The following is a 27,063-nucleotide window of genomic DNA, read 5'->3' as shown; positions in this document are numbered from 1 at the left end:
CACACACATATAATTTTATATTTTGCATTTAGTCTTCAAAAGAATCACAAACGTGCTCGCAGAGATCATATTGATATACATCTAAATAGTTTCACACTCTGTGTATAAATCATTATCTAATATTAATAAAGAAGGAAACTCATCGCAATTCAGGGGAAATGCATTTTACTCTTATTTTAGCGCACACATAAACCAAGTGAACTTATGGCTGTATAGTCAATCGGCTATAAATTGGTTAACAATTATATGTTAATGTCTGTCATATGAAGCTAAATTTGTACTTTAGGTTAACTTCATTTTTCACCATGGCACCAAGCTCGTTTTGCGCGAGATGTAGGTTACTGGGTCCGTATAATGTCCAATATTTCAGAGAAACCGCTGACAGAGTGGTGTAATATTTCGGGCCCCCCCTGTTAATAATGTCTGTAACAATTGTTATAAACGGCTTCATATCTGTGGAATATATTTAATTGGCATTTATATCATGGATGTAATTCGTTGAGTTAAATAGCTCCTTAAGTACCGCTATATGTTGTCATAGGAATGAAATTGTGAGTGGTATTCTGCAGTTAGTAAACATTCCGTGCAGCAATTTTAACAAAAACCTACGTCAGATCCACTCATCACCTGCCACCCCCCCCCCCCCCCCCCCCCCCCGAAATCCATGTGAAACCAATTAAAAATTATCTTAAATTTACACTTCGGAGCTGTTGCGAAGAGACTTTAAGGTTTGCCCGTTGGTTATCGCGGTCACATCCATATCACCCCCAGTGATACGATCTCAGCCACACAGCATTTTTTATAGGGCTGCTAAGAGAAAGGAGGGTCCGATGCAAACAAGAATGCCAAGGGGAAGGAGGGAAGGGGAGGACCGGCAGCGGAGACGGCCGATCTTAAGGAGGGAAGGGGAGGACCGGCAGCGGAGACAGCCGATCTTAAGGAGGGAAGGGGAGGACCGGCAGCGGAGACGGCCGATCTTAAGGAGGGATAGGAACGCTGGTAGGACCTTAAATGAGTATGTAGGACAATATAAGCACAAGACTGTTTTTTTATATTATTTGTGTGTGTGTGTGTGTGTGTGTGTGTGTGTGTGTGCGTGTACATATATAGACGTTCCTGAACAAACCGCAGGGTTACTATATAAATGCTGTTATTTATCTTCACAGTTATTATACAGTTTTGTGATTCTAAGCCAAAATTTATTATATATTTTTTTTTTATTTCAGCAACAAATACTTCTTTTTGAAATTCAGAATGGAAACGCAGTCCTGCCTGGGAACGAATTGCTGTAATATTTATTCTCCCGACTATGTTTTTCTTCTCTTAACGAAGAGCCGCGTCACGAGAACCGCTATCCTTTCAGTCCTGCATAATACACGTGTGTAAAGACATGCAACATAGTGAACGCAATACACAGACATAATTTAGGTTAAACATTCAAGAAATGCATTGTAGCACATTGTCGAATATACACCTCGATTGTACAGCTACAGTGTTGCAATTGAATATTGACGCGAAGGAGGCCGTAGAAAGACATGTTGCGACGGGGCGAGAGATGGAGCAAGGTGAGAGAGTGTGCGGGATCTGACAATTGCCTTAGCTCTAATGAATTTTTGTGCAAATTGTAATCAAGCCGGCCGTCTCGGATGGCTGATGAATGGGACCCAAGGGGAACGGCCGGGGCCTCGGCTTTTCACGCCAGCGTGTCCCTCCTGCACTAAATTAACAGCAACTTGTCTGAGCTTCAAATTAACTCCCAGTGATTAATTCGGAAGGAAGGCGAGCTTGAGAACAGCGTCGCCTAATAGGCGCTGGCTGAAGAGGGCTGCTAGAAATGAATACACTCGCATCACCGTAAACAGACGCACAATGCACATGTACCCACCACGCCATTCATAACACATCATAACGCACCCAGACATTTAGACCTATTGTATTAATACAGGTATGCAAATTTAAACCTAGAAAAAACACGTATTTTTAAAGAGATGTATTTTTTGGCGATAAGGCAAATCACTTGAGATTAAAATTTAAATTAGACCAGATTACGTCAGAAAAATCATAACGTGAAAACATTAATACTACTACTAAAACTACTACTTACAAAATATTACAAGTTAATGTAAAATATTTTCACCTTTATAGAATATGTCTGACATATTTGATAATAAAATATATAAAACATTATTATTATTATTATTATTATTAATAATAACAATAATAATAATGATAATTACAAGTATACAATTTTTACTACAATTAATTTCCTAACATATATGGTACTATACGTTAAGGACGTGATGCTACAGAAAAAAATAGGAATTGGCATTTTAAATACAATTTTGAATTTTAAGACAACTAAGACAATTCCACCGAATGCCCTACAAATACATGTTTTAACAGTAGATTTACATAACTAATATTCAAGAGATTTTTAATTAATCAAACATAAATACTCATTGTGTATGCACATTTTCCGAACGTTGACGAAGCAATTCTAAATTCTAAAACAAGGGATATGTCATTTTAAGTTTTAATTTTGTAACTCTTTTTATGACAGTCACATTTGAGTTCGCTAAATTAAAATTATTAAGCAAATTTCAGACAGTTTTTTTGCTATGACGGAAACAGTTAACAATCAAAAATAGTATCTCCATAAACATCTGCATTCTTTCCAGTGTTGCCGCCAAACATCAACAGATAAGCACATTTAACTTAACCTATAATCACGGTGATCATGTCTTTCCTGTTACTCAATCTCCTACTTAAAGTTAACCAGCAATTAGGTACTCAAATAAAAAAAATGATACATTTCACAATCAGTGCAATGTGCCCACGATATGATTGTGATATAAATCACAGCTATATTATTACACTTTGATAAACAAGCTCATGAAAAACAAGCCACAAAGATAACTAAAAGATACCTGGCATCATGAATAACGATTCTAGGTAGGCTATGTTATATAATATAAATCACGATTTTTTGTACATGTGTTTGTTTTTATGGAAAAAGTAGTGGATCTCCAACAATGGAACATTGTTTTACAATGATTTATCAGGCACAAAGGTACTGCAGAAGACAGATGCAGGATGTTCAGAGGGAAGGCATCACCAACGCATCCGCACCGACTCAGCGCTTCGCTAACACTGGCTGTGAAGTGGTATAAGGAAATCAATCCGATGCAGAACTAGAAACAACCGGAGAGCATTTTAAAGAAATTACAACGAAGAGAGAGTTATTTCCTCAGGAGGAATAGAAATAGGAAATCTCTATACTATCGGGTTCCTGTATATTGAACATAAGTGACCGAAAACTTGCACATGACTGCGAGCCGTGATGAAAAAGGCCATGCCGCAGAATCCAAACAGCATGTCTTCAACATAGTTTAATAGTATTTTATTAAAACAACGTGATGACTGATTGCCGTACGCGTATTTTGAGGCAGATCCATCTATATACATATACATGATTAACAAACCGAACCGTTTCAATGGCTATTACACGGACTAAAAAATTATATAGGCTACTGTATATTTTCTATACGCGCTCTCTATACATACACACTCCGTACTCCACAAGTACTGAGGACATCTAAAGGCTAAATATCAGGGTATCGCCAACGTTTTCCATTAAACCTGTGATAATCTCCCTGTAGTTATTACCACAATCAGGAAAAATCACGCTGTGCTCAGTGGGATAGGCCAGAATAATGACATTGCGCTGCATACGAGATGGGACAGTCACACAGCGCTCAGTGAGCGCTTCATATCCGTGGGAAACGGAGACCTAAGACATCGCTGTGCCTAATTTCGCCCTCAAAATCCCGGTAAATAACGATGTACCAGATCAGGCCCTGTTTGAGGGATTGTCTTGTCTTGCGTCACGAGTTTGATGCCCCAGATCCCACCATAACAGTCAGTCTCTGGAACGGCTGGGTTATGGGTTTAAATCCCAGGAGCTACTCTGCTGTTCCTGCCTCATTCTTAGCAGCAGGGAGTCTGAGGGCCAGTAACTATACAGTAAGAGGCCGTAGATTGTAAGGAAGTTTCCAGCTGCTTCCTTTGTAATCATACCTTAAAAGTTTCAACTGGCTGTATCAGCATTAAAGAAACAGGTATTTAAAGTAGTTGTAATTCTAGGATGGGTAGTCAAAACAGTTCATTGGAGGATTTTATTTTACTCGTGTTTAATTCATGGAACCGGGCAGAGTATAGAATGCTTTACAGCCAAAGTGAAACACAGCTCCATATTCCCCTGGAGCTGGGCAGCACCCCTCCACCTCAGCCAGCCTCCACGGTGCACCTGCTGGGGCTTCCATCTCCCTCCGCCCCTTCCTGAATGCTACATGCTGAAATGGGATTAGCCGGCCGTGAGCCCGTTACGGCCACTTGCAGCCGCAGGGGCTGTCCTAATGCCTTCATCCGCAGGGTACCCCCAGACTGGGAGATCACCCCTGCACTTTGGACTTTCCTGCCTCGGACCTGTCCGTTTCGCATTTAGTCCTCTCACACTGCGTTTAAATAACTGCCCGAACTGCAGTGGGAAGTTACAGCGCGAATAGAATGAAAAGTTCCCCCGTGGCCCTGAAATGTAACCCTTGCCTTTTCTTAAACGTTCATCAAGGACACAGAACGGCGAGAGATCATATGTTCAGGATGGGCAGTCAGAGTAAGGAGCCTGACATCAAGAAGCATTATTTTCTTTATTGAAAGGAGACACATTACAGAAAGGTTTAATTTTTAACGCAGTTCTGTACAGATGACAAACGCAATAGAATAACAATAATAATAATGATAATCAGTAATAATACAGAACAAAAAATAACTGACCAATATAAAACACAAATAATAATTTGAACGCAATACAAACATAAATAATGGATCAGTAATCTGACTTTGGATGTACATTATGGATACTGACAGACAGGAAATGAGGTAAAAAAAAACATTAAAACAACAATTAAAATGTTGACTGCATGGTTAAAAGTTCTGCACATCTACGTCAACATAATAAAGGATGGTGAGGGGTGAAAGGAGGGGCATCAGGGGGACACTTCTTGGGTAGCAAAGTGCCCACACACTGGAGGTTGCGGATAAGCTACACACTTCGTCGAGGGTCTGCTAACTTCTGCCCGGATCACCACCGAATCCAAAACAACTCCTCCCCTGATTCCCTGGTCAGGTGATGAATGGACATGGTACTACCTGGCATAATGGGAATTCCTGCTTTGGGGGTGGACCATCGTAGACTGATAGCATCCACAATGGGGGGGTGTGTGGATGTGAGTTAGGGTCTAAAACCAAACAGACCACATGTTTACTCAAGGGGCTCACCCCCTACACACACCCACGCGCACTCACACACCCCCACACCTACACGCACACACACACGCGCACACACACACACACACACACTGTATAGGGATATACAGGGTGAGCACAGTTATGAAAAACAACTTTAAATACACAGGGGAGGGGAAGTGTTCAGTTAATGCCTGACCTGCACTCTTAGTCAATACCAGGGGCAGACGCTGGAGCTAATGGGGACTTAGGCCTGGAAGCTCTGAGACAGCATTCAGTTTTAAGACTCACCTCAAAAAAAACAACATCATGTTCCCTAAAACATCTAAGCAGTTCTGTCAGCTTCACATTCAGCTTCAATCACAGGCGGACAAGCGCTTACACTCCCAAACCCTTTACAGGGCTACACCTCAACCTGCTGGCTGCTTGGGGATTCCCACACACTGCACTGACAAACTTTCAATTAAGTCATTTTTAAACCGCACCTTCAATCATGAAAGGACGTCTTTCATGCTACAAACACAACCCACACTGGTGCCATTTTAAGAGTATGCAACGGAAGGGGGTGGGTGGGTGGGGGGGAACAAAAAAATGGGTCACCGAATTGAAGACAGGTTACACAGATGTCAAGAAAAGGACAGTATTAACACGGGATGTTCGTCTGAGCAGTGACCAAACAAGAATGCAAAACTCAGCTTTAAATTAGGGACACTCAAACGCTAAGTTCAACCCCAAAACACTTTAAGGTTTTTTTTTAATCACCCTTGAAGTATTTAAATAAATTAAAAAAAAAAAAAAAAAAAGGGATGAGTAAGGACACATCAGTAGCCCAGAAGTCAGACCCGGAGAAGCCCTTTGCACGGTATAAAGGGTATTCAGGTACCAGAGTAGAGTGGCACTTAAAGGAACCCAGAGAAAGGGTGGCAGCGACACTCACAGCAAACAGGCAGGTGTCGTCCCTGTGGTCTGCCACGCTCCACCGAGCTGAGTTTCAAAAATGCAGTTCTCGTGAACTGTCCGTGCCATTTCTGTAGTTTGTCATAAAAAAAAAAATGAAATCCTGACGCCAGTCACCTAGGAGCTCTAAATGGAATAATGGGAGATCTAAATCTGGAGTAAGGGTGGAGTAAACGTGGAGCAGAGGAGGAACAGAAGAGTAAAGAGAAGTAGAATACTAAGTGAGGGGTAAAGGGGTAAAGTTGAACAATAGTATGGGTAAGTAAAGGAGGTGTAAGGGAGAAGTAAAGATTAATATGAGATGAGTAAAAAGAAAGAATAAAAGAGAAGTAAAGGAGGAGTAAAGGCCTTGTAGGTTTGCTGCTGGTGAACTTATGGCTGCAGAGCAAAGTTGACTTTCCACAAGTCTCTTTGGGAAACTGGTGCTGTCATACTACAGGATTACAAACGTTTCCCATCCAGATCTACAGACTGGCCTGAAGTTTACGTCAAAGGGAGAAACGCTTCCTCACTGACTTTTCAGTAAAGAAATGTGATCAGCAAAGAACAACAACATTATTATTCTTATTATTACCAGTTGGGAAGAACAATAAGAACAATAACAATAATGTAACACAATCCCTTTCTCTCATGGTGGTGGAGAGGCGCCTGACGGAGCATCATGGGTAGTGAGAACAGGCTCCCAGAACCTGGGACAACAGGGTCCAGTCCAGCGGGACCAAGCATTGGGTACATGACGATAAGGACAGAGAGAGCGTCCCGCCCACATTCAAACACAAAGTGGTTAATCATGCACGCTGACTCTAGAAACACACGACTTCCCTCTACAGTTTGCTTACCATGTATTTTTCACATTGTTAAAATCAAAGAATTTAAACAAAGACTTTATAATTTAGTCACTCCTACTGAGGAAAAACATTGCTTGGTGTTTTTTTTTTTTTTTTGCATTTTGTCATGAAAAAGTCATAAAATGGTGGTAGGGGTTAGAAAGGGTGTGGGTGGGGTGTAATATTAGTCACTAGTTCTCCATAGTACATGCTACAGGTGGCACTATTTATACTTCCAGATTCCACAAGTCTACCTGTGTGGGGGGCGGGGGGGGGTTGTTGGGGTTAAAGGAACAGCATGGGGATGGGGGCACCTGACCCTGGAGTGAGACAGGAGCAGGACTTGGGGGGGGCGGGGCTGGGCCCAGAGGCCCACGAGTATGAGACCCTTCAGTCCCAGTAGCCAGGGGGAGACATTTACAGGCGGTTTGATCGCACACTGCTCTGCGGATCCAGCAGCGTCGTCGTAGTGTTCCCAGAAGCCATCTACTGCTCTTGATTCCAGGTGATGCAGGCCCCTCCTCGTGTGGAGACGCAGCAGATGGGTGGGGGGCTCAGATGACCGTCGGCATGCGGCCGGAAGCACTGCCTATGCTGCTGCAGCTGTTGTTGCGGTTGTTGTTCTTCCGGGCGAGGTTGGGTGTGGCCATGAGAGCGAAGCGCTCGTCGGGGCAGCCGTACTGAAGCAGCGTGTCCACACACTCCTGACTGGCGGCCTGCCGAGCATAAGCCAGCGCCGTATTGCCGTGGGCGTCCCGAGCCATCGGATCGACGCCATACTATAATGGAGAGAGGTGTTACGACTTGCTCTTGCACTTTGGGAAATGTAATAAACCAAAAGGCCAAGTGAGGACCAGCTGTACATTGTATGAGAGCTTTGACCTGGCTGAGGACCTACTACACGGATGAATGCCGACTCTTACCCAGATGAGGAGCTGAGCCAACACTACATTGCCCTTCCGGCAGGCCAGGTGCAGTGCTGTGCGTCCATCGCCTTCCCCACACGTCTGATTGACCTGGTCCCGTGAGCCATGGGCCAGCAGTAGGACCACACTGGGGAGGTCCTCTTCAACTGTGGCCCGGAGCAGCTGCTGACCCAGAGGGAGCTCGTGGTTCGGTAGTGCTGCCACAAACAGCCTCTGCTCGTACTTGGCCCGGATCCAGCGTTCCCGCTCCTCCCTAGAAGACATGATGAGGGTCATTCTCCATTTCTTAAGAGGGCGGAATGCTGACCAACAGTATCAAGTAGGGCTGTAACACACAAAATTGATGATTCGGCACAAACCTCGGTTTTGGGTTCACAGTTCGGTACAATTTCAGTACAGCAGACAAAACAGAATTTGTTTTGAAATTATTTATTAAAACTGCAAACAAATGTAATTAGGAACAGCTGGAAACAAAAGGCAATATGTCTGTCAATAACAAAACCTGATGTTTATTTGTAAATTGTAAAAATAAATATGTAAAATACATACAAATATCAACAACAAAACGTAACAATCATAAAGAACTAAATCCCTTAATCTCTACTAGTGAGTATAGTCACATATCTGTACTGATATAGCTGTAATTAGGTTTCTAGTCCAGTCTGAATTTCCTGGTAAAAGCACCTTAAAGGTCATAGGGAGACTAACCTGCAGGGCCCATCACTGCCTTTAATTCGTTTCATTGTGTGTACCGACCCAAAAATGATGTACCGAATGGTACGCAATGAATATGCGTACCTGTACAGCCCGAGTGCCAGGTGACAGGATTACAGCATCTTAGATCTGCGATTTATTATATGAAAACTTATTTCCTTTGTGGAGCGAGTAAGTAAGCCTTGTTGCGTTTGTTTGGTGCAAGGCGAGCGGGAAAGCCCAGTGACGCGGCAGCTTCCTCCCCTCGGCATGACCCCGGCTTCGTAGAGCACTAAGCTCCTTCTAATCCCCGCAGAGTAAACACTGCCTTTCACTACAGCTGGGATTAGTTGTGCCTCAGCTCCTGTAACACGTGGAATGACCCTGAGCTGCCCAGGGGCAAATGAGGGTATTGAGCTGTTCTGCGAGATGCTGCCGGCCCCGGGAACCAGCACGATGTACCAGGAGGTCCTTCTCTTGCCTCACTGAGGACTTCTGCACTTGTTTAGAGGCCACAAGTGTTGACCACTCCATTAGGCAGAAAGCCCTCTCTTAGTCCATCATAGAGCACTTGCTGTAGTAAACTGGTTTATAGTCTTCATAGCATTTGGTGTTTATGGTCCATGTATTAGTAGTGACAAGATCTTAAGAATTTACTGGAAGGCCACTACCTCTGAAAATTTCCAGTGCTGTGCCTGGAACAGAATAAGAGGGACAAAGCTAAGAAGGGAGCCTTTATAGGAGCCTTTATAGAAGCAATTACAGGCCAGCCTTTCATGGTCTAAAGGCTTTAGTGGAGATAACGTTTTATCAGGGGGGACTAGTGATGTGGCAGAGCACTGTCCCAGAGGATCAATGCCCCCCAGGGTTCGATTCCAGGGTGTCACCACCCTTAATCACATACCGAGCCAGATGTTGACTATGAAAACATATCCCACACTATTGCAGACTGTCTGTTACAGTCTGTTGTGGCACAGCAGAGTCAGGGCCTCTCTCGGCAGGTCAACATTGTCTTCCTATGTCACAGCACGTCACCCGTGACCATCACACCTCCTGACAGCTCTGGACTGCAGCAGGAATGTCACACTGAGTTCACCCTCCTTGTCACAGTCGTGTCTGCAAATCTCATTCTTTAAATGCGTATGTGGTCCTTTTATGACTGGAAAAAGAAACACCAAATCCTGTCACTGTCTCATATCCTCATAGCATTTAGGGAGGAGTCGGTGGCCCAGGTCATGATATATAACCACAGGGATCAGTCCATTAAAAAAAAGGGCGTTCGACCCTGGACGGGACCCCAGGAAGGTGTTTGGATCTTTCCAGCTTCGCCTCATGGATGCAGCTTATGGGAGCCGCGGTGCATTTCCAATGAGTTGCCCCTAACACAAGCAGAAACAGCTGGCCACTTCTCCTGCCCCCTCCAATCTTTCAGGGGGGCACTGGGGCAGGAAGGGAAGGGGCGGGGGGCACAGTGACTGCTCCAGTGAGACCCAGCAGCATCTTATTACCTCTGGCCCCAGGGGGAGGGACGTGGGGGGGCTAGCAGCACGGAATGTCCCGGGGGTCTTCCTGCCCGTCCTGGGGAGAGTAGGGAGGCTGGGCGGAGGGGCACGGACCAGGGCCCCTCAACAATGTGGGGGTGGGGAGGGGGGGTGTGTTTGAATGGGGCCGGGAGAGGAAATGCTCTCAGTTGAGCGCCTCAGGCACGCATGCCTTCCTGCTGGCCACTGTTGCCACTGTCGACACATGCAGACCCTGTGGAAGGGAGCAACACCGCGGATATTTGCCCAGTTAATTACAGCTGCGGCGGGAGCCGCAATGGGAAGCAGGGGGGGAAAAAAAGGAGGAAAGGGGGAGCGAGGAGCCCAAACAAACCGTTAATAACAAACACTGCACGGCGGCGGTTGGGAAAGCTGGCCCCTCTGGGAGCGGCTGCATAGGAACTGGGGAGATTTCATCAGGATCCCGCCGTTACATTTCATTTAATGGCAGAAACGACTAAGGGGATTGTTTTGGGCAGTGAGTTTGCCAACACACAGAGCAGCCTGTGACAACAGCAATTTGGGGGGGTTAAATAAGAGCAGATTAGCTGTCAGTCACTGGCAGGACGGCACTGACAAGCCCTTAGAAAAGACTAAATGGGTTTGACAACTGCTCCCCTCTAAACACTCTTCACAGTGCAAATAAAAGGCTTCCTCATTCTGTTATCTCCACAGAGAAATGAAACCTAGAAGATACCAAAATACTACAGACCGAGCAAATAAAATCTAGTAGGGAACATGTACACCGTTACTGGAGATTCTCTCTTCTACACAGATGACTGATGTTACAGTATATGCAGATACACTCAGAGCACCAGGGAAAATTCACAGCTTGTCCAAGCTCTGCAAAAAGACAAAACGGAAAGCTAATAGCGACCTGAAGTGGTGGAGGTTAAGTGACTGATGGTTTTCCTGCGACACCTTCTTAAAAACATCCTCATAACAAACCTGAGAAGAGACTGGTCTGTAACGCTGCCTTAGCGATCATAATCACATACTACGTTATGGTTCTTTTTGTTATCAAAGTTGAGTGACCCAGTCTCTGGCAGACAATTTCAAATAATTACTGAACTGTACAGAAAGCAGCCAGGGCCAAAGCGTAATTCAGTTTGTACGTGTACGTTTTTAATCTGTATTACAAGTGACTCGCATTAATATTAATTTACACAGAATTAAAACAACATGAGTTTTTCTGCCTGTATTAAGTTACAGCTATGAAAAAAATATTAACATAGCCTAACTAGCACTCATTGAGTTTTTTTTTTTTTTATAAATGAAATATCCAGGGCATCAACAGTCCCCCCCAATGTAGCAATAATACTGCTATCCACACTCAAAACAGGTGTTGTTATTTTATCACAAAAGTTAGTGTAACTTTCTTTTTTTTATTTTTTATTAAAAGAAGAAGAAAAAAAAATTCAAATTTCCAAACTGTGCTAAAGTTTCTGCCCTAAACGGCATGTTGACAGTGGTCAGTAGGCGTGATGATTCTGTAGCAGGAAAGGTGCCTATAGGGTCTTGGTCCAAAAAGTGCTCCTGTTTACATTAGACCATACGGCCAATTCAAACACAGCTGACTGGTACAAGGAATATCTAATGGACCCTGCTGACCACAAGCAAACACAAAACTAACCAATTCAAAAAAAAAAAAAGAGAATTTTTTCCCCTACTGTGTATAATGTGTTCAGCACTAGTTTTAAAAAAAAGGTCTGATAGTCCATAGTGTGTGAGAGAGGTAAAGTGCACGGAACTCTCTGTGCCCCATTAACTTAACGTTCTCCTGACTCACTCTGCTCCAGAAGACACATCTGACACGTCGCTTGTCCAGGGGACAGCCTGAAGGTAAAACATGATGCTCGAATATTCATATTTCATTATTCATATTTAGGTTATGAATATGCAAATGATCCTTCCTGCCAACATACACGAAAATGGGCTGAAAACGAACTTCCTAATTTCCCCTAAACACTCACCCAATCGCCTATTTGTGGTATTACCCCGGTGCTCTTACAGAAAGGTTTAAATGTTTCTCCCTGAACTCTGAGCTAACTTTACCTTTATATCTAGGCTAAAAAGTATATGCATTATTTTTACTTTTGAAATACCTTAACGGTACAACATAATGGTTTTCTGGCAGATAAACCGGCAATGTTTTTGTCACCGTTCACTCCACGCCCTTAACCATAAAGCTGGCTAATGCATATGAAAGTAAGATGTTAAATCAGCTACATAAATAGATGAATTTTAGCTCAACTTTCCACTTAGACTCTTGATGCATTTCTAATGTCGGCTGTAATTTTACCACAAAAAAAGTCAGTGTTGTACTGAACAAAGCTCTGCGTTAATAAAGAATTATGAGTCAGGGCAGAGGCAGAAATTAAATCTACTCAGATCCACTTCATTCCAGTACCCCCACCCCTTTCTTTTTGGCTAATTATAACATTAATTTAGCTCATTAGAAATCCTCCTGACTTGCAGGTAATGAGGTCTGACAGGCTAAATCTGTCAAGCGGGCAGATCAACGTCACGGGTGTACAGTCACCTCAGACTCATTTCGCATTCACCGCGGACAGGCTGCGGCGGCTCACGGCGGAGGCCGGCCAGCGGCAGCGGGTCACACCAAACCAGAGGTGCTTGGTGGTGCCTGCTGCAGTTTAGCGAAAAACTGAAATTTCCAGAAATTTTATTTTAGAAATGTATTTTTCCCAAGTTTTGCTTACTCCCTTACTCTCATATACAGAAACAGAGTAATGCAATATGAAGTCAGACCGACGGACCGTGATAGACAGGCTCATCCAGACCCTACTGGGATTGTCTCCGCCTGGACCTGAGATATTGCTAAACTGGTTCCACCTTCCTTTAAGAAAAGGAAAAGAAGAAAAGTAGGAAATTAGCTACACCCATAAGTTAGTTGTTAGTTGCCCGTTGATGGACATAGATAATTAAGCTTAGAGTTTTTTTTGTATTTTAATTCACAAGCTCATTTGACAGCATCCTGATCTAGGATACAACTCCAACAGCATTACTGGAGCAAACAGGCGAAGCTGATGGGAAAGTCCGTCAGCTGCATCACAGTGCCGGGGCTGTGTCATGGAAATAGAGGGCAAAGGTCACCCTGTTTGGGGGGGGGGCATCACTGGGCAAAACAGATCCCTCATAACAAGGAGGTGCTTGCAAATACAAAATGCAAATACAAAATGCTGTCAAGTGGCTGCATGTTAAATTGATTTCAGAAAACTCTCCCCAAGATCACAGAACACACATTTATAACCAACATGATACATCCATCATTCAGAGGACAGGAATCCAGTAAGTACTTCACATTATTCAGGAATAGATACGATACTGGGATGCAGAAGGTTTTCCAGCTCCAGGTGTCCACCTGCATCCAGTTAGCAGCAAGGCATTTTCAGCTCATTCTCACTCACTTCATACGAGCTGCATGACATTTTCATAAGAGCATTTTAAAGGAGCTCTGTAGAAATGTTGATGATCGGTTACTCATAAATCAAGCCCTTCCTCAGCTAGCTGTGGCTTTGCAGTACCATGCATATATACGTAGCTATGAAACATTAGGGTCTGAACCAATTAAAAAAAGAAGTGGGAATTTTACACTGATTTGTGGAACACACCAATTACAGTAGCCTGGCCCAATCCACACCGACCAATGAACTGGGCAGGAGGACACGCACACACATTATTTATTGTTATTAAAGTGGAAATGGCGTCAGTGGGGAAGTAGATAATCCTGAGCATAAATCTGCCCCTTAGCTTCTGCGGCTCGTATTAGCATAGCTAGTCAGGGGCCTGTGGGGGAGAAGGCCGAGCCCATCTCCTGTCAGCCCCTTTAATGTCAATAGTAAATTGGGGACCTTGTTAACCTAGTAGGGACATGATTACAGGCAATAGCGAGCAGTCATGTAAAAATGATATCTATTAGGCTAATTTAATCAAGAAGTCCTTTTACAGATGAATTAGAATGTAGAAGCCAATTATTTTAAACATTTAAGCTGCACTAGCTGACAGGGCTGCTTAAAATGCAGCCAATGGGTTCCCTCCTATCAGGAGACAGAAGATAATAGTGCTGGAATGACAAGCAGAATCGGGTAGCTCCATAGCCCCAACAACACTGACCCTGCCCCCCGGAGGACACTTCCTCCTGCAGATGGGCAGAAGGCGCTCATTAACGGTTCCATGCTGTCTTAGCGATGCTCAGGTGCTACCCAACACAGACACAACCTAAAACACTGAGACAGCCTGACACACCGACACCTTTGGAATGACTGACACTGCCTTATACACAAATTCTGCCAGAACGATTGAAATGACAGACTGCCCAGCACACATGTCCTCGACATTACTGAGACTGCCTGACACAAACTTACTTGATTTGACTGAGACTGCCTGACACAAACATCCTCGACGTAACCGAGATTCCCTGACGTATAGATGCTCTAAACTGAAAATGGACACCAGATGTTTTCTGAATGACAGACACTGTCTGGAAACCTGATACTGTTACATCACTCAGACTGTGCTCATCACAAATATAAGGCTTCTATTAATGGTGACATTTTCCTTATCACGCGACCCAAGACATCCTCCATGCAACACGTAACTTTCATATGTAGAAGCAGGCAAAAATCTGAAGTACAAAATAGTGTATGAATATCACGCGATTAACATTCACCAAAACAAACCACAACCCACAGCCAGGCATGTATTTTAAAAAGAAGTTCTCTTCCCAGCATATCTGTAATTTACGTTCGGGGCTCCATCATGAATACAGCTTCGATACCAGCAAGGTTACTGCTGAAGAACAGTGTCACTATGAATAAAATACACCCACTGAAAACAAGCGTGTCGCACGTCACACGCCTGCGGGCACTTAGTCAGCCTGGGGGGGGGCGGGGGGGCATGACACAAGCCTCATTAATGACCCACTGGCCCCAGCTGTAAGAACCAAGCCCCGGATAATTAATTCAATTAGCCGGCAGAGGAGGGTAGGAAAAAAAAAAAAGTCAGAGATTGTGTGTAATTAACTGCGAAGGGAGCGATCAGTGTGGGTCCAGCTCAGAGGCCAGGGCAGGCAATGGGACATGTCGACCCCGAGGAGAACTGGATCACAGCTAACAGGGTGGCCAAAGGCTCTCCTACAGCAAAAATCAATACTTTGGGAGTGTGGCTCACCACTATGGTAACCTAACACATACACAGACATGCAACCTCAGTGAATACACCAATGGCTACTTCAAAACAAACATGTACAGACTGACTGGCTGAGAGGACAGGATTTACTAGCTATTCATCTGCATGGAAGGAGAAATGCCAGACATGGCCAGTACAAGCAGCGAGGTCGAGCACAGATGACACAACTGCATAAACGATGAGCAGACCTCATATGATTGGAGGGAGGGGGGGGGGGGGTAATTACATCGGGGGGCCTCTCTCTGCTCTCCACCCCCACAAATGGTCCCCAGGGCCCAATAGCCAGCATGGCTTTTGGGGGGCTGACACCTGCACCCCAGGCCAGATTAAAAGCCTCTTCTCATTTTTACCCATTTAATGTCACGTTTTCTCCTGAAAAAAGAGAGACTAATCTCAGTATTTCTCATACACTAAATCCAGCTTTGAATTATTGCACCCTGTGCATCCATCACGGAGCACGTCAGCCCGAGCGCTCCGCCAGTCTGGCTGCTCGGGGGGCGCCGTGCCTCAGCTGTGTAATTAAGGCCTGGCAGCCGGCGGGTGCAGCAGGGCCCAGCCCACATGAACCTCGCGGTCAGCGTTTCAAACCCATCTCTGCTTACTTCAGACGGGAAAGCAGTGGGACCTGTTTCCGAGCTGAGGGAATTTTTCTCAGATTACTGGTGACGTCTGAAGAGACACTAGGTATTTTAAACTAACTGGCTACAATATGATGGCGGGTAGAACTGGGAGTCGTGATTAAATTATTCCAGTGGAAACAGCTACACACATTGGCAACTGTGGCTATGCTTGCCGGGTCACCAGGGTGACCTCATAGCGACCGTAGTATGGAGCAGTCAATGCGAGCAGACAGGGACCGCAATGTGGAGCGGTCAAAGCGACCACATAGGTACCACAGCATGGAGCTTTCAAAGCAAGCATACAAGTTCCGCAGTGTGGAATGGTCAAAATGAGTATATAGCTACTGCAGTGCCAAGCAATCAAAGTAATCGCCCAATCACTGACACGACGCAGCTTACTCACAGTAACCTCATCAGACATAAAGTCATTATAACACGGCATGAACAACATTAGTGCTGGAGACCAAACCCCCCGACCCCAAACCCCAACCATAACCTGAGGCTGAGGGACACCAATAAAGACCTTCTGCTGACAGTCCTCATTAGAACCTCACAGCAGATCCAGGGTAACCCTAACAGGACTGTGAGGGGAATCGTCCATCCCCCAACCCCTTCCAGCCAGGGAAACTGAGGGGAAAGCGAGACACGGCCTTCCACTCCAGCACCCCTGCGCCCCCGCACAATCGGGGCCCTAATTGAAAGGCGCGAATAGCCCAGACCTTGACAGGCGGGAGGTCAGTGTAATTGCTGCTGGCCATATTTAACATTAAGATAATCAGGCCATTAATTACCCTTTGGATCATTAAATCAGCCACTTGCAAAATGAAATTTCTGCCTCTATTAGTCACTTGAGAGACCACGAGGGTGGTTTCTGAATTCATCAGCCACCAGTCCACCACACCATACTGGGTCTTTTATCTTGTTTCCCTGTCTCATTCAATTTAGACTTCACACCGGCTTTCACTAGCTAATCCTAAAATCTGGAGCACTGTCTAATATACTATTAACAGGCCACCCCCCAAGAATATATAATGCACACTTCCATATTTTCGAATCATTTATCCAGCCTATTATCTGAATTTTGGTTTATTTCTGCATGAGATTTTAATCACAAATTTTGTATTTTTACCAAGTATAAAAGCTTAAATGTTTTATTATTAAAAACAACCCTAAGCTGAGTGACATGCTGGGCAGCACAACAAAACTGTTTAAATTCCAAAAGAAAGGTAATGTGGATCCTGATTAGTTTGATGTGTTCAGTCTGTACAAAGTATGCAAAGACAAAAAAATCTGCACTTTTATGACTGTTAGCAGCTGATAGAGGCATGAATTGCTTTTGCAAGCATTGACAGATAAACCCTGGCTGAGGAGTATCCTTCTCTCCCTTATGGCACGATGCCAGTTCTGTTCCACAGATTGGCTTGTGTCACACTCCAGCAGACTTATAACCTGCTGACGCTCGATATTTCTCAGAATTACATACTGATACTTTCTTATACTGCAGATAGACAATGCAAAATATTCAGACTACATGCTTAAGACTCGGGTTAACTGATTTAATTCTGCCTCCACCCGAACTGTCAGTGTCAATGGAGCCCTATGCACTACTCTGTCTCTCAGGGATATAAAAAAAGAGGCTCATGTGCGACAATAAATGCATTAATACCGTGACGGGTTCAAGAAAAATGGCCGATCCATAGTGAAAGATTTTTTTCTGGGGAGAGTAATTAAAAGGGGCTTTTGCTGACAAATGAATGCAGAGTGAAATGGGATGTCGATGTCTACGCGGCTGCAGTCGGGTGTAATTTGTTATGATGGCCGCTGCTGCTGAAGGTAAGCTGTTAATGGTGTGAGGCTCCGTCAAGCAGACCAAGGTCCGTGGGAGCTACTGGCTGAGGTCAGATCGCCCGGTGCGTCCTGCAGGCCGGACGAAGCATTGCAGCCCGTTGCAGCCCACCGAAGAGCCTGTCTTCTGAGTGAGAGTAAACATGCAGCCGGACTACATGAGCAATTGTATGATTGGTACAAATCTTTCAAATGCTGATATACAAGCTATCGACTGGGGCCCGGCCCCAGAGCTAGGCCTGGGGAGGGAGCTCGCGGGTGAGCACCGGGTAGCCGGGCCTCTACCCCGGGGGATCACACTCCTCAGCCTCCCTGGGAAGGTCGGGGTACTGGAGAGGAGGGTCCGCCTGTTGGTCCAGGAGGAACAATGCGGATTTTGTCCTGGTCGCGGCGCGCTGGACCAGCGCTTTACCCTCACACGGATACTGGGGGGGTCATGGGAGTTTGCTCAACCAGTCTACATGTATTTTGTGGACTTATACCATGAAGGCATATGATCATATCCCTCGTGGGGTCTTGTGGGGGGGGGGGGGGGGGCTCCAGGAGCATGGGGTAAGGGGCCCGCTGTTGCGAGCCATTGTCTGTATATACTGAGCAAGGGTTTGGTTTGCATCACCAGTAGCAAGACAGACTCATTCCTGGTGGGTGTTGGATTCCGCCAGGGCTGCTGTTCACAACATTTAAACAATTTCTAGGTGTAGCCAAGGGGCAGACGAGGTCTGGTTTGGTGGCTTCAGGATCACATCTTTGCCTTTTGCAGATGATGTGGTCCTGTTGGCTTCATCAGCCTGTGACCTGCAGCAGGCACTGGGGCGGTTTGCAGCTGAGTGTGAGGCAGCCGGAATCAGCACCTCCAAGTTCTCCAAGGTCATGGTTCTCAACCAGAAAAGTGTGGATTGCCCTCTCCTGGTGGAGGATGAGTTACTGCCTCAAGAGGAGACTAAGTATTTCATGGTCTAATTCACAAGTGAGGGAAGAAGGAAGCGTGAGATCGTCAGGCGGATTGGTGCAGTGTTGGCATGATACGGATCGTACAGTTTTGTTGTGGTGGAGAGAGAGCTGAGCCAGAAGGCAAAGGTTTCGATTTACTAGTCGATCTACATTCCTACACTCACCTACAATGATGAGCTTTGGGTAGTGACCCAAAGAATGAGATCGTAGAAAATGGATGGACGGATGGATATACAAGATAGCACTGACGTGACAAGACAACAAAGGTAATGACAAAACAAAAATGTCCATAATCTCCATAACAAAAAAAACCCAACATAGAAAGCTTATCATATAATATAAAGATACAAAACTGCTATTGCAATGAACGTGGTCCAGTTGAAGTGCAATTTTCAGACTCTTTTAAAAGGCAAACCAGTATATAACATTCAATATTCTAAGACTGGACAAAACAGGAAGTCATAATGAACCAAAAGCAGACAAAAGCCAAAACCCAAATCTCAATGCCTGCTGTGGTAACTCTTTAGCATAGAGTGATGTCTGTTATCTGGTCAAAACTACCCTGGGAAATTCATCGAAACATTTCATCACTGTGATAAACATTCTTCTCCGAGAAAAACAAAGCCACTGTGTGATTTACCAGTTGACATAACAGTATCGCTGATGCGTATGTTCGCTAACCACTAGCTGGGGTGTGGCAGAGCATCACGGGGCAGACCTCACCTGTTCGCTTCAGGGGCAGGCTTCATGCGACCCTGGGCGTTGGCCTCCCACACACTATTGGCCAGCTCGTTGCCGATGGCGGACATGACTTTGATCAGCTCGAGGGGCCACTCGTCCAGGTCCAGCGAGCGCACACGGGACAGGTGTGTACCAAGATTGCGGTGGATGCCTGAGCATTCAATGCAGATGAGGGCGCCCAGGTTCAGGCTGGCCCAGTCGGGGTCTGTGGGGAACAATGGGAGAAGACCCTCAAAATCAAATGTCCATGGAGGATGTGGATTTTGACCTCAGGCCTTTTGATTGAGATTGTAAAGCTGTCGCTCTTCCAAGACACAAGAGCCAGACTCACTTTGGGCATCACAGTCCACACAGCGGCTGTTCCCCCTCAGGTTCCTGATGGACTGGAGGGCGATGGCTTCTGTCTGGCTCGGCAAGCGGGACTATATACAGGAAGATACAATAGGTTGCTTCCAGTGCTCACCCCATCCGTTTAAGTGACTCATCGCTCATTTAAGCAAAAACTAAGGAAGTCATCTTGGATAATAGTTAGATGAACCAAAAGAGAATGTAGAGCTTCTGAGTGTCAACATAATATAGCTGGCATGGGAATTTGATGTGACCCAACTGCATTCCTGCACTTGCTTTGGTCCTCAAACCTCAATAAGAAGCTGCATCAGGATAGAGGCACTTTGACAGCTACAACAGTATCTCCAAATCATCTTAACATGTCAAGGTGTGGTAGAATAAACAGGGAAGGGGTGATATAATAACAGGAAAAACATGGAGGGTTTATGGTGCAATATGGGAGGAAGTTCTTACTTAAAAAGCCACCTTAGCAGTATTGGGTTACATGGAACCTAGAATATCCTGTAGAGCAGACTATCACAACCGACAACATATCTTGATGGCCTCAAGTCATATTGTGTGTTCTCATGTCCAGCCATGGCCTTACCTTGTTTTTACTGCTCTCACAGGACTGCAAGCTGGCCAGGATCTGGCTCTCAATGGCCTGCACCCATGCGTCTCTCTCCTCGTATGAAGTTGCCTCAAAGTTCCATGTCTGGCCCGTCAAGGAAACGATTATAAATTCGAAGTTTTCCTCTTGTTCTGAAACACGGGAAAGGGTCACCACACTCAGAGGGCCTCAGGTCAGGTGAGGATGAGACTTACACTGGGGTCTAAACACTGACACAACCAACAGATACAACATAGATGTGCAAACCCAAGGCTCGTCTTTTCAACGAGGACAAACTTCAGAATCATGCTTGACGCCAAAAGGCCAAGGCCTCGCCATCATCACACAACCAAGGCACTGGCCAGTGGGCCTCAGTTGCAGGATGTACTAATTGCAGCTGCACATGCATGTACCTTGACCAAACACAGGAGTCCAGACACTGCAGTCAGTGCAAACCTCCAGGGCACATATGGTCCCCCGGAAACAAATCTGAAGATAGCTTAGCGGCTAGCATCAGCGGCCACTCTGCAGACAGGCAACCCCGACAACATTTGGAAACAGTTAAATGAAAAAAAAAAAAAAGTAATTGTAGCAAAGAGGAAAAGTGAGGTACCCTGGGGCACACAGATGTCCAGTCCCCCAATAGGGCCCCTGCGAGCTCGACAAGGACGTTCAAAGGCATCAATGACAGGATAATCTGAGGGAATGAGACCCGACACCGACTGGGTTCTGTTTACCATTTAATCTAACAAGGAGAGGCGGCGGCCCAATTAGATAATGAATGGGTAATCAAGGCAGCTCCTCCAACAGGTGCTGGCATGGCCCTTCGGCCGGACTTCAGTTTTGGCGCCATCGTGCTGGGGCCCACCTGGCTAGCAGGTGCCGACACCACTTCCCGTCTAGGCTGAGACAGCAGGCAGGACCACAACAAGGATGCCATGTTTTTTTTTTTTTAGTAAATAAGACAATGAGAGACTTAAGTATGTCTGCAACAGAAAGTGACAACCTCAAGCGCTGTTGAAGGTTGATAACTTTGATTACATGGATTTTGAAAAGAGACCAAAAACAAAACACGAACTTTTTGAGCTTGATCCGGGCCGTGATGGGGGGTGTAGGGGACAAAACCCACACAGCAGTTCATCACACATACATAGATTTCACAATCATTTAACTACCAAGCTCTTACACGCGTTGCAAAAATTAAGACTTCTCCCACTTTCAAGGATGCTTCAGTTTTCATCTGGTTAAAGATGACGGTTAAATGGTAAAAGTCATCATTTTAAAAGTGATAAAACATCCCTAATTTGGCGGCTAAAGTTCCAATCATGCCCAAAAGGAATGCAGACGCAAATAATTCCTTACACAAGATCACATGACTACAGCGGATTCTCCTGCTGTATCATGGACTGGGAACTAAACCTGGTTAAAAGAGCCCGGTTCATTGACGGGTCCTCCAACCCACCCGTATAAGAGGTGTGGGTGTAATGCTCACAGCACTGTCAGTGATCCTACTCACACAAGCCACAAACTTTACGCTCCCCTGCAGCCTGACAAACAGCTTCTACACATGGGCCACTGGGACTCTGAACCCCTCACACAGCTCCGTAATCTGCTGAACACAAGAGCACACATCGACCATCCTGGTCACTTCGACACTGTAGCCCTCAGACCGGACACTGGCGCAGTGTTGTTTTACAGTTATTCCCTTGTCTGGCTTTACACATTGGTGCATACTGCGTGTTATGTCCACATCACATGCCACTGCATTACTGGGCTGCCCTTCTTTATACAGTAAATGTTATCCTATGGTCACATTTGTTCAATTTTGCTGAAGTCTGATACGTAAGATGTGCTAATGATTACACTGGACATGAACACTAACAGTCCTGAGCGAGCTTCCTCAGTCAGGCTGATCCCCCTAGTCCCCGCCTCGCCTCCATCACACACGTCTGTGGTGGGCTGGCACCCAGGGAGCAGCGGGAGGGGACCTGCAAATCGCTGCCGTCACCGCGGGGAGTGCCACGCGGGCGCGTTTGTAATCCGTGTCCAGGCGCACAGCTTGGGGAATGGGGATCGCTGGAGCGTCTCCGCTGTGATTGGGCCCCACCCCTGCCACAGCGACAGGCCCTGCGGGGTCAGGAACAATGTTCTCATCATAATTAAATTCTGCCCCCTTTTTGGGCGGGGGTGGCTGTTTGATAATTATGGAAGGCAACAATGCAGAAAGCCACTGCGCACAGGCATAAATTAGCTGGCTCTGTCCCCTCCCTCTGCGCACCCTGAGCTGCGGTAATGCATTTGGAAATAAAATAGAAAAGAAAGGGCACCACACTCTGGCACTCGCACAGGCTGCCTTTTAGAAGACCTGCTCAGTCGTGACACTCCCAAGAGTGCGCTCACTCCTCCCAGGGGCTGTGGCCCTCAGCACAGCTCCCTGTACTTACCCCCGATCCTGCCTCAGCAGAAATCTGCCCCCCCCCGGCTTACTGCAACAGAGCCTGCCCCCATTCTTCAAACTTGCCCTAGAAAACCTGAATCGATCACACCTTTTACTGTAGGTCTGAAAATCAAGATTCACACCCTTTACATTTGATACAAATCAATTGTATACATTGAAAATCGTACGTTTCATTGTACAAGTATGGTCAAAAAAACTGATTTTTATGCATAGAAAATCATACCTTTCACTGCACAACCACAGAGACGTACAGGGGACTGGAAGCTATTGTAGTCATTACTGTACAGCTTCCAGCTACAATACTGCTATTCACAGGGCTGAGCCAAGGCAATTTGTGAACTCTGACACAGACAACCTTTAACAGCAAACAACACCCCCATTTACAGGCTTGCGGCCCATGCAGATGGGTCATGGCGGAACAGGGGAGGGGGGAGGGGTGCAGAGGTACAGGTTTGGAGGGGGGGGGCAGGAAACACAAATTAAAAGACTGGACTTAAATGTCACAGCACACAGTATTGCTTGGTGACACAGGTCATTACTTCCAATATTATTCGTACCATTTTACAACATTAATAACCTAGAGAATATTACAGGGCTCTCCACACCGAGGACTGGCTGTTTCTGCTGAAAGCGTAAATAAGAGGCCACCGAGGACGGTGCAGCACATTTAACCATTTATCATCCCACATGGGAAACTGGAAAGCCTCTTATCACTGGACCAGCAGAGAATGTGGGTGTCATGGAGGTCAGCCAGCCCAGAAAGCCCTTAGACGGAACCCGGAAGGTTCTGGACAGAGACAACGTAGGCCTGGTCCTCGTTAAGAAGGCCAGAGGGTGGTTTAGGAGGGAGAGACCCAGGGAGACATGCAGCAGATGTACATACCACCAGCACAGATCAGATGCCACATGCTAAGTTTGGTGACATCCAGATTGGGGGGGGGGGGGGGTACAGGCCGGTAAAAGAGCAGCTGATGAAACAGACAAAAAAACAAGGAGGAAAAGAATCTGAAAGCAGACATTAAAAAGGCTTAAAAAAAGAAAAGGCAGGGGGTGGGGGGCAGATCATCACTAGGAGGTCTGGAGCTTCGGGGAAAAACAAAAAGCATAAGAACAAAGACATCCATCAGGAGGCATGACACTCGTCACTCAAGCAGTGTCAGGAGCAGATACAGGCACCACCAATGGGTCAGTCCACCATGGAAGTCAGGCAGGAGCTTCTGACGAGGGATCCGTGGATTCAAAAAGGAATAAGAAAGAGTAAGAAATGCATTACTGCCTGGATGAGTCCTGTTCACCAGTTTGGGACAACGGCTCTGACTCGCAAAGGAAACGACTGATTACACACTGGCCTTATGCTAAAAGCCAAGGTCAAGTAACCAGGATTTACATGCTCAATTATACACAATAATTCAAGCACAAATCCAATCTGGGAGACTGGAGCCACCACAACAGAAAAGCACAAATTTATGGTGAATACGACCCTGTAATCTTCTGCGAAATATCCAAGGCTGTTTGTTGTTCTTTTTAAGGTGGTTACTCCCACGCGTCCCTCACGTTCGGCTGCACATCACCTTGGCACAAGCCTAATACTACCTTCTGTAGCCCTTAAACTGCTTATTTCCCCATGACTGCTGATCACAAGTCATTCTGCTGTGGCCCGGAGCCACGACAAACATTTACCGCAGAGCCCGGTCAAATGTGCTTTCACAGCCAGTGTGGAGAAATCAAACAGAAATACTTGGTCTATGTAGATATACATCTCCATTTGTTTATGTATGGCACCAGTCCCTGCTGCCGTTTCCATCCAAAGAAAATTAAATGGCTTTCAGTGTCATACTTCCACACATTTACATGACTGCTTTTCTTTTTATTGTTGTGCTGCAGAGGTAAGTCGTCTCACTAAACGGTACGCAACACTGCCTCCCAGGGGCATCTTTGGGCGCAAGCTAATTAACCACTGTCTGACTCACTGGGCAAACAAGGGCTGAAGATCAAATACAAGCTCCCCATGAGCCCCAGCAGATGCCCCCTGCCTAGTGTGTGTGGTTTGGTATACATTACATTGTGGGGATCCAACATCCCCAAAATGTTATAATAAAATTCAGTCCCCACACTGAAAAACTCAAAAATGAATGAGTGTAATCAAAAAACAAGAATAGTCTGGTATTTTGTTTGATTACTTATGGTTAAGGTTAGGGTTAGATAGGGGTTAAGGTCGCCATAGTTACGATGTTACGATTAGGGATTCGCTCATAGAAAGGAATGGAGAGTCCCCACAAAGATAAGAACACATATATATTTAAGTGTGTATGTGTGGAACAAAAGTGTCCCATATGCCCTGTAGTGCACACGTGGCTGCCCCTGGAGCATGGTGAAGGGGCCTGGTCATATGACTCCCCATGGGCAGGTTGGGGAGGGGAAGGGGGGGGTAAAAATCGAGGCAATCGACAGAATGGTCCGTTTGTCAATCTGCTCCACAGATGACCTGGGTAGGTTGAGTCCTTTGGTATTTCACATTGAGGGTTGCGTAAATATTTAGATATTTTGATAAAAGTGACATACACAGAGCTTGCCAGACCTCGGCCAACTGGCCTGCAGATTGGATCCTGAGAGGTGGGATTGCACCCTGCCTGTGACCACCTGCGAACCTCCAAACCAGCTATCGCATTTCAGCCATCATAAAGATCATGGGAGGCACAAATAAAAGGTGTAATCATTTAACAAGGGGACCCCGGCGGCTGGAGCGCCCACCGTCATTTACGCAGCTGTGATCAGCAGAGCACCTCCTGACCCGCGACAGGGCCGAACGGCAGGGGGGCGGGAACACACGTGGTCCTGCGGCCTATTGTGTCGAAGTTTAATTATGGACCCTCTGCCCGGTTTGGCAGCGCATAGACCCATTTGGAGTTATGCCATTAAACGTGTTAACTCACCTACCGAATAAAACGTCATGAGGATGCAGGAGACGACCCGAGGAGCCTGCTCCATACATCACGTCTAAACGACGGCCAGAGACTGGTTCCAGGAGGGGTTTGAGCCCTGTGCTGAGCCTGGAATGCTCCCAATCTTTTCAGATAGTGTCCACCCACATGTCCTGCTCATTCATCTATACCACTTTAGTGAATACCCGGCTGTGTAATTACGCATGATCTGACTCACAAAAGGGATAAAAAGATAAATGTACAATATATGTCAATGATAAAAAAAAATAAAAAAAAAATGCAAAACTGCAAGTGATAACACAAACTTCTGAAAATCTGCTAAACAGCTATATAATTAAGAGCAATATAATATCCATGGAAACCCACACCAGTCTGGACTGGCTACTAGGGACATCAGTGAGATGGCCTGGTGCTCAGAGGGAGCTACCTGGGTGAGGATGGCCCTCATGAATAACTGGGCTCTGACAGGCTGATACTTCATCCTGCAGCCGGCGTGACACGCGGGGCAGGGGCCATGCGCCAGTGCTTAATGGCTAAATTGGGAGACTGTTACTAATCGCTTATTGAATAATGAAAGTGACACAGCTGATAAAAGATTTCAATACAGTGGATTATAAATAATATTTCACTTAAGTGCATTGCTGACAAATGGCGGTGGTTAGGGAGCGTCTAGCAACATTCAACTTCTTTAAAAAGCAGGAAAACACAGACTGCAGTTTGAGAGACTACTTGGTGATTTAAGCACTGGGTTCAAAACCCGTCAATTTGGGATCTATGTTCCTTATCAAAGGAACTTATCAAAGAGGCTATTATGTGCATCCAAAACTACTTAAATATGAAAACCCACACTGTATTTTGGACACAGTGGCACCAATCAAAGCGTGGAGCCTAAAATCTCTGATCTCCTTAGTGAAGCGTTCAAACGTGCACCCCTAAAGGCTCCATAAACAGGTATCTTGAGGCCTCCAGCAGAGTGCGCAGCTCTTTCGTGTTGGCTGGTGGGTCAGAGGGGTGTGGAGGGCTGAAGACCATCAAAGCAGGGGCTACATTTCCTGCAACCGGGACGCTTCTTGTTTCAGCATCAAAGACAGGAGAGTCAGGCCTGCACTCGAT

The 27,063-nt window shown here is 45.7% G+C and overlaps 1 protein-coding gene across 4 annotated transcripts in view; it reads right to left on the bottom strand.

Moving 5' to 3' along the window:
* Positions 1-4,687: 4,687 nt before the first annotated feature.
* The window catches only part of agap1 (ArfGAP with GTPase domain, ankyrin repeat and PH domain 1), a 99,900-nt gene continuing 77,524 nt past the window's right edge, over positions 4,688-27,063 (bottom strand). For all 4 annotated transcript variants that reach the window (XM_072700959.1, XM_072700960.1, XM_072700957.1 and 1 more), the window contains 5 exons: positions 20,548-20,702; positions 19,945-20,035; positions 19,596-19,818; positions 8,012-8,267; positions 4,688-7,867 (listed from right to left, as the gene is read on the bottom strand). In XM_072700959.1, the coding sequence (XP_072557060.1) occupies positions 7,643-7,867; positions 8,012-8,267; positions 19,596-19,818; positions 19,945-20,035; positions 20,548-20,702 (950 nt within the window). In that variant the 3' untranslated portion in view covers positions 4,688-7,642. The remainder of the gene's footprint in view (positions 7,868-8,011; positions 8,268-19,595; positions 19,819-19,944; positions 20,036-20,547; positions 20,703-27,063) is intronic.

The sequence above is a fragment of the Paramormyrops kingsleyae genome, chromosome 16, assembly GCF_048594095.1.
Source record: "Paramormyrops kingsleyae isolate MSU_618 chromosome 16, PKINGS_0.4, whole genome shotgun sequence".
NCBI classification, from domain to species: Eukaryota; Metazoa; Chordata; class Actinopteri; order Osteoglossiformes; family Mormyridae; genus Paramormyrops; species Paramormyrops kingsleyae.
Note: the sequence above shows the minus strand (reverse complement) of the source record. Positions and strands in the feature narration are given on the sequence as shown.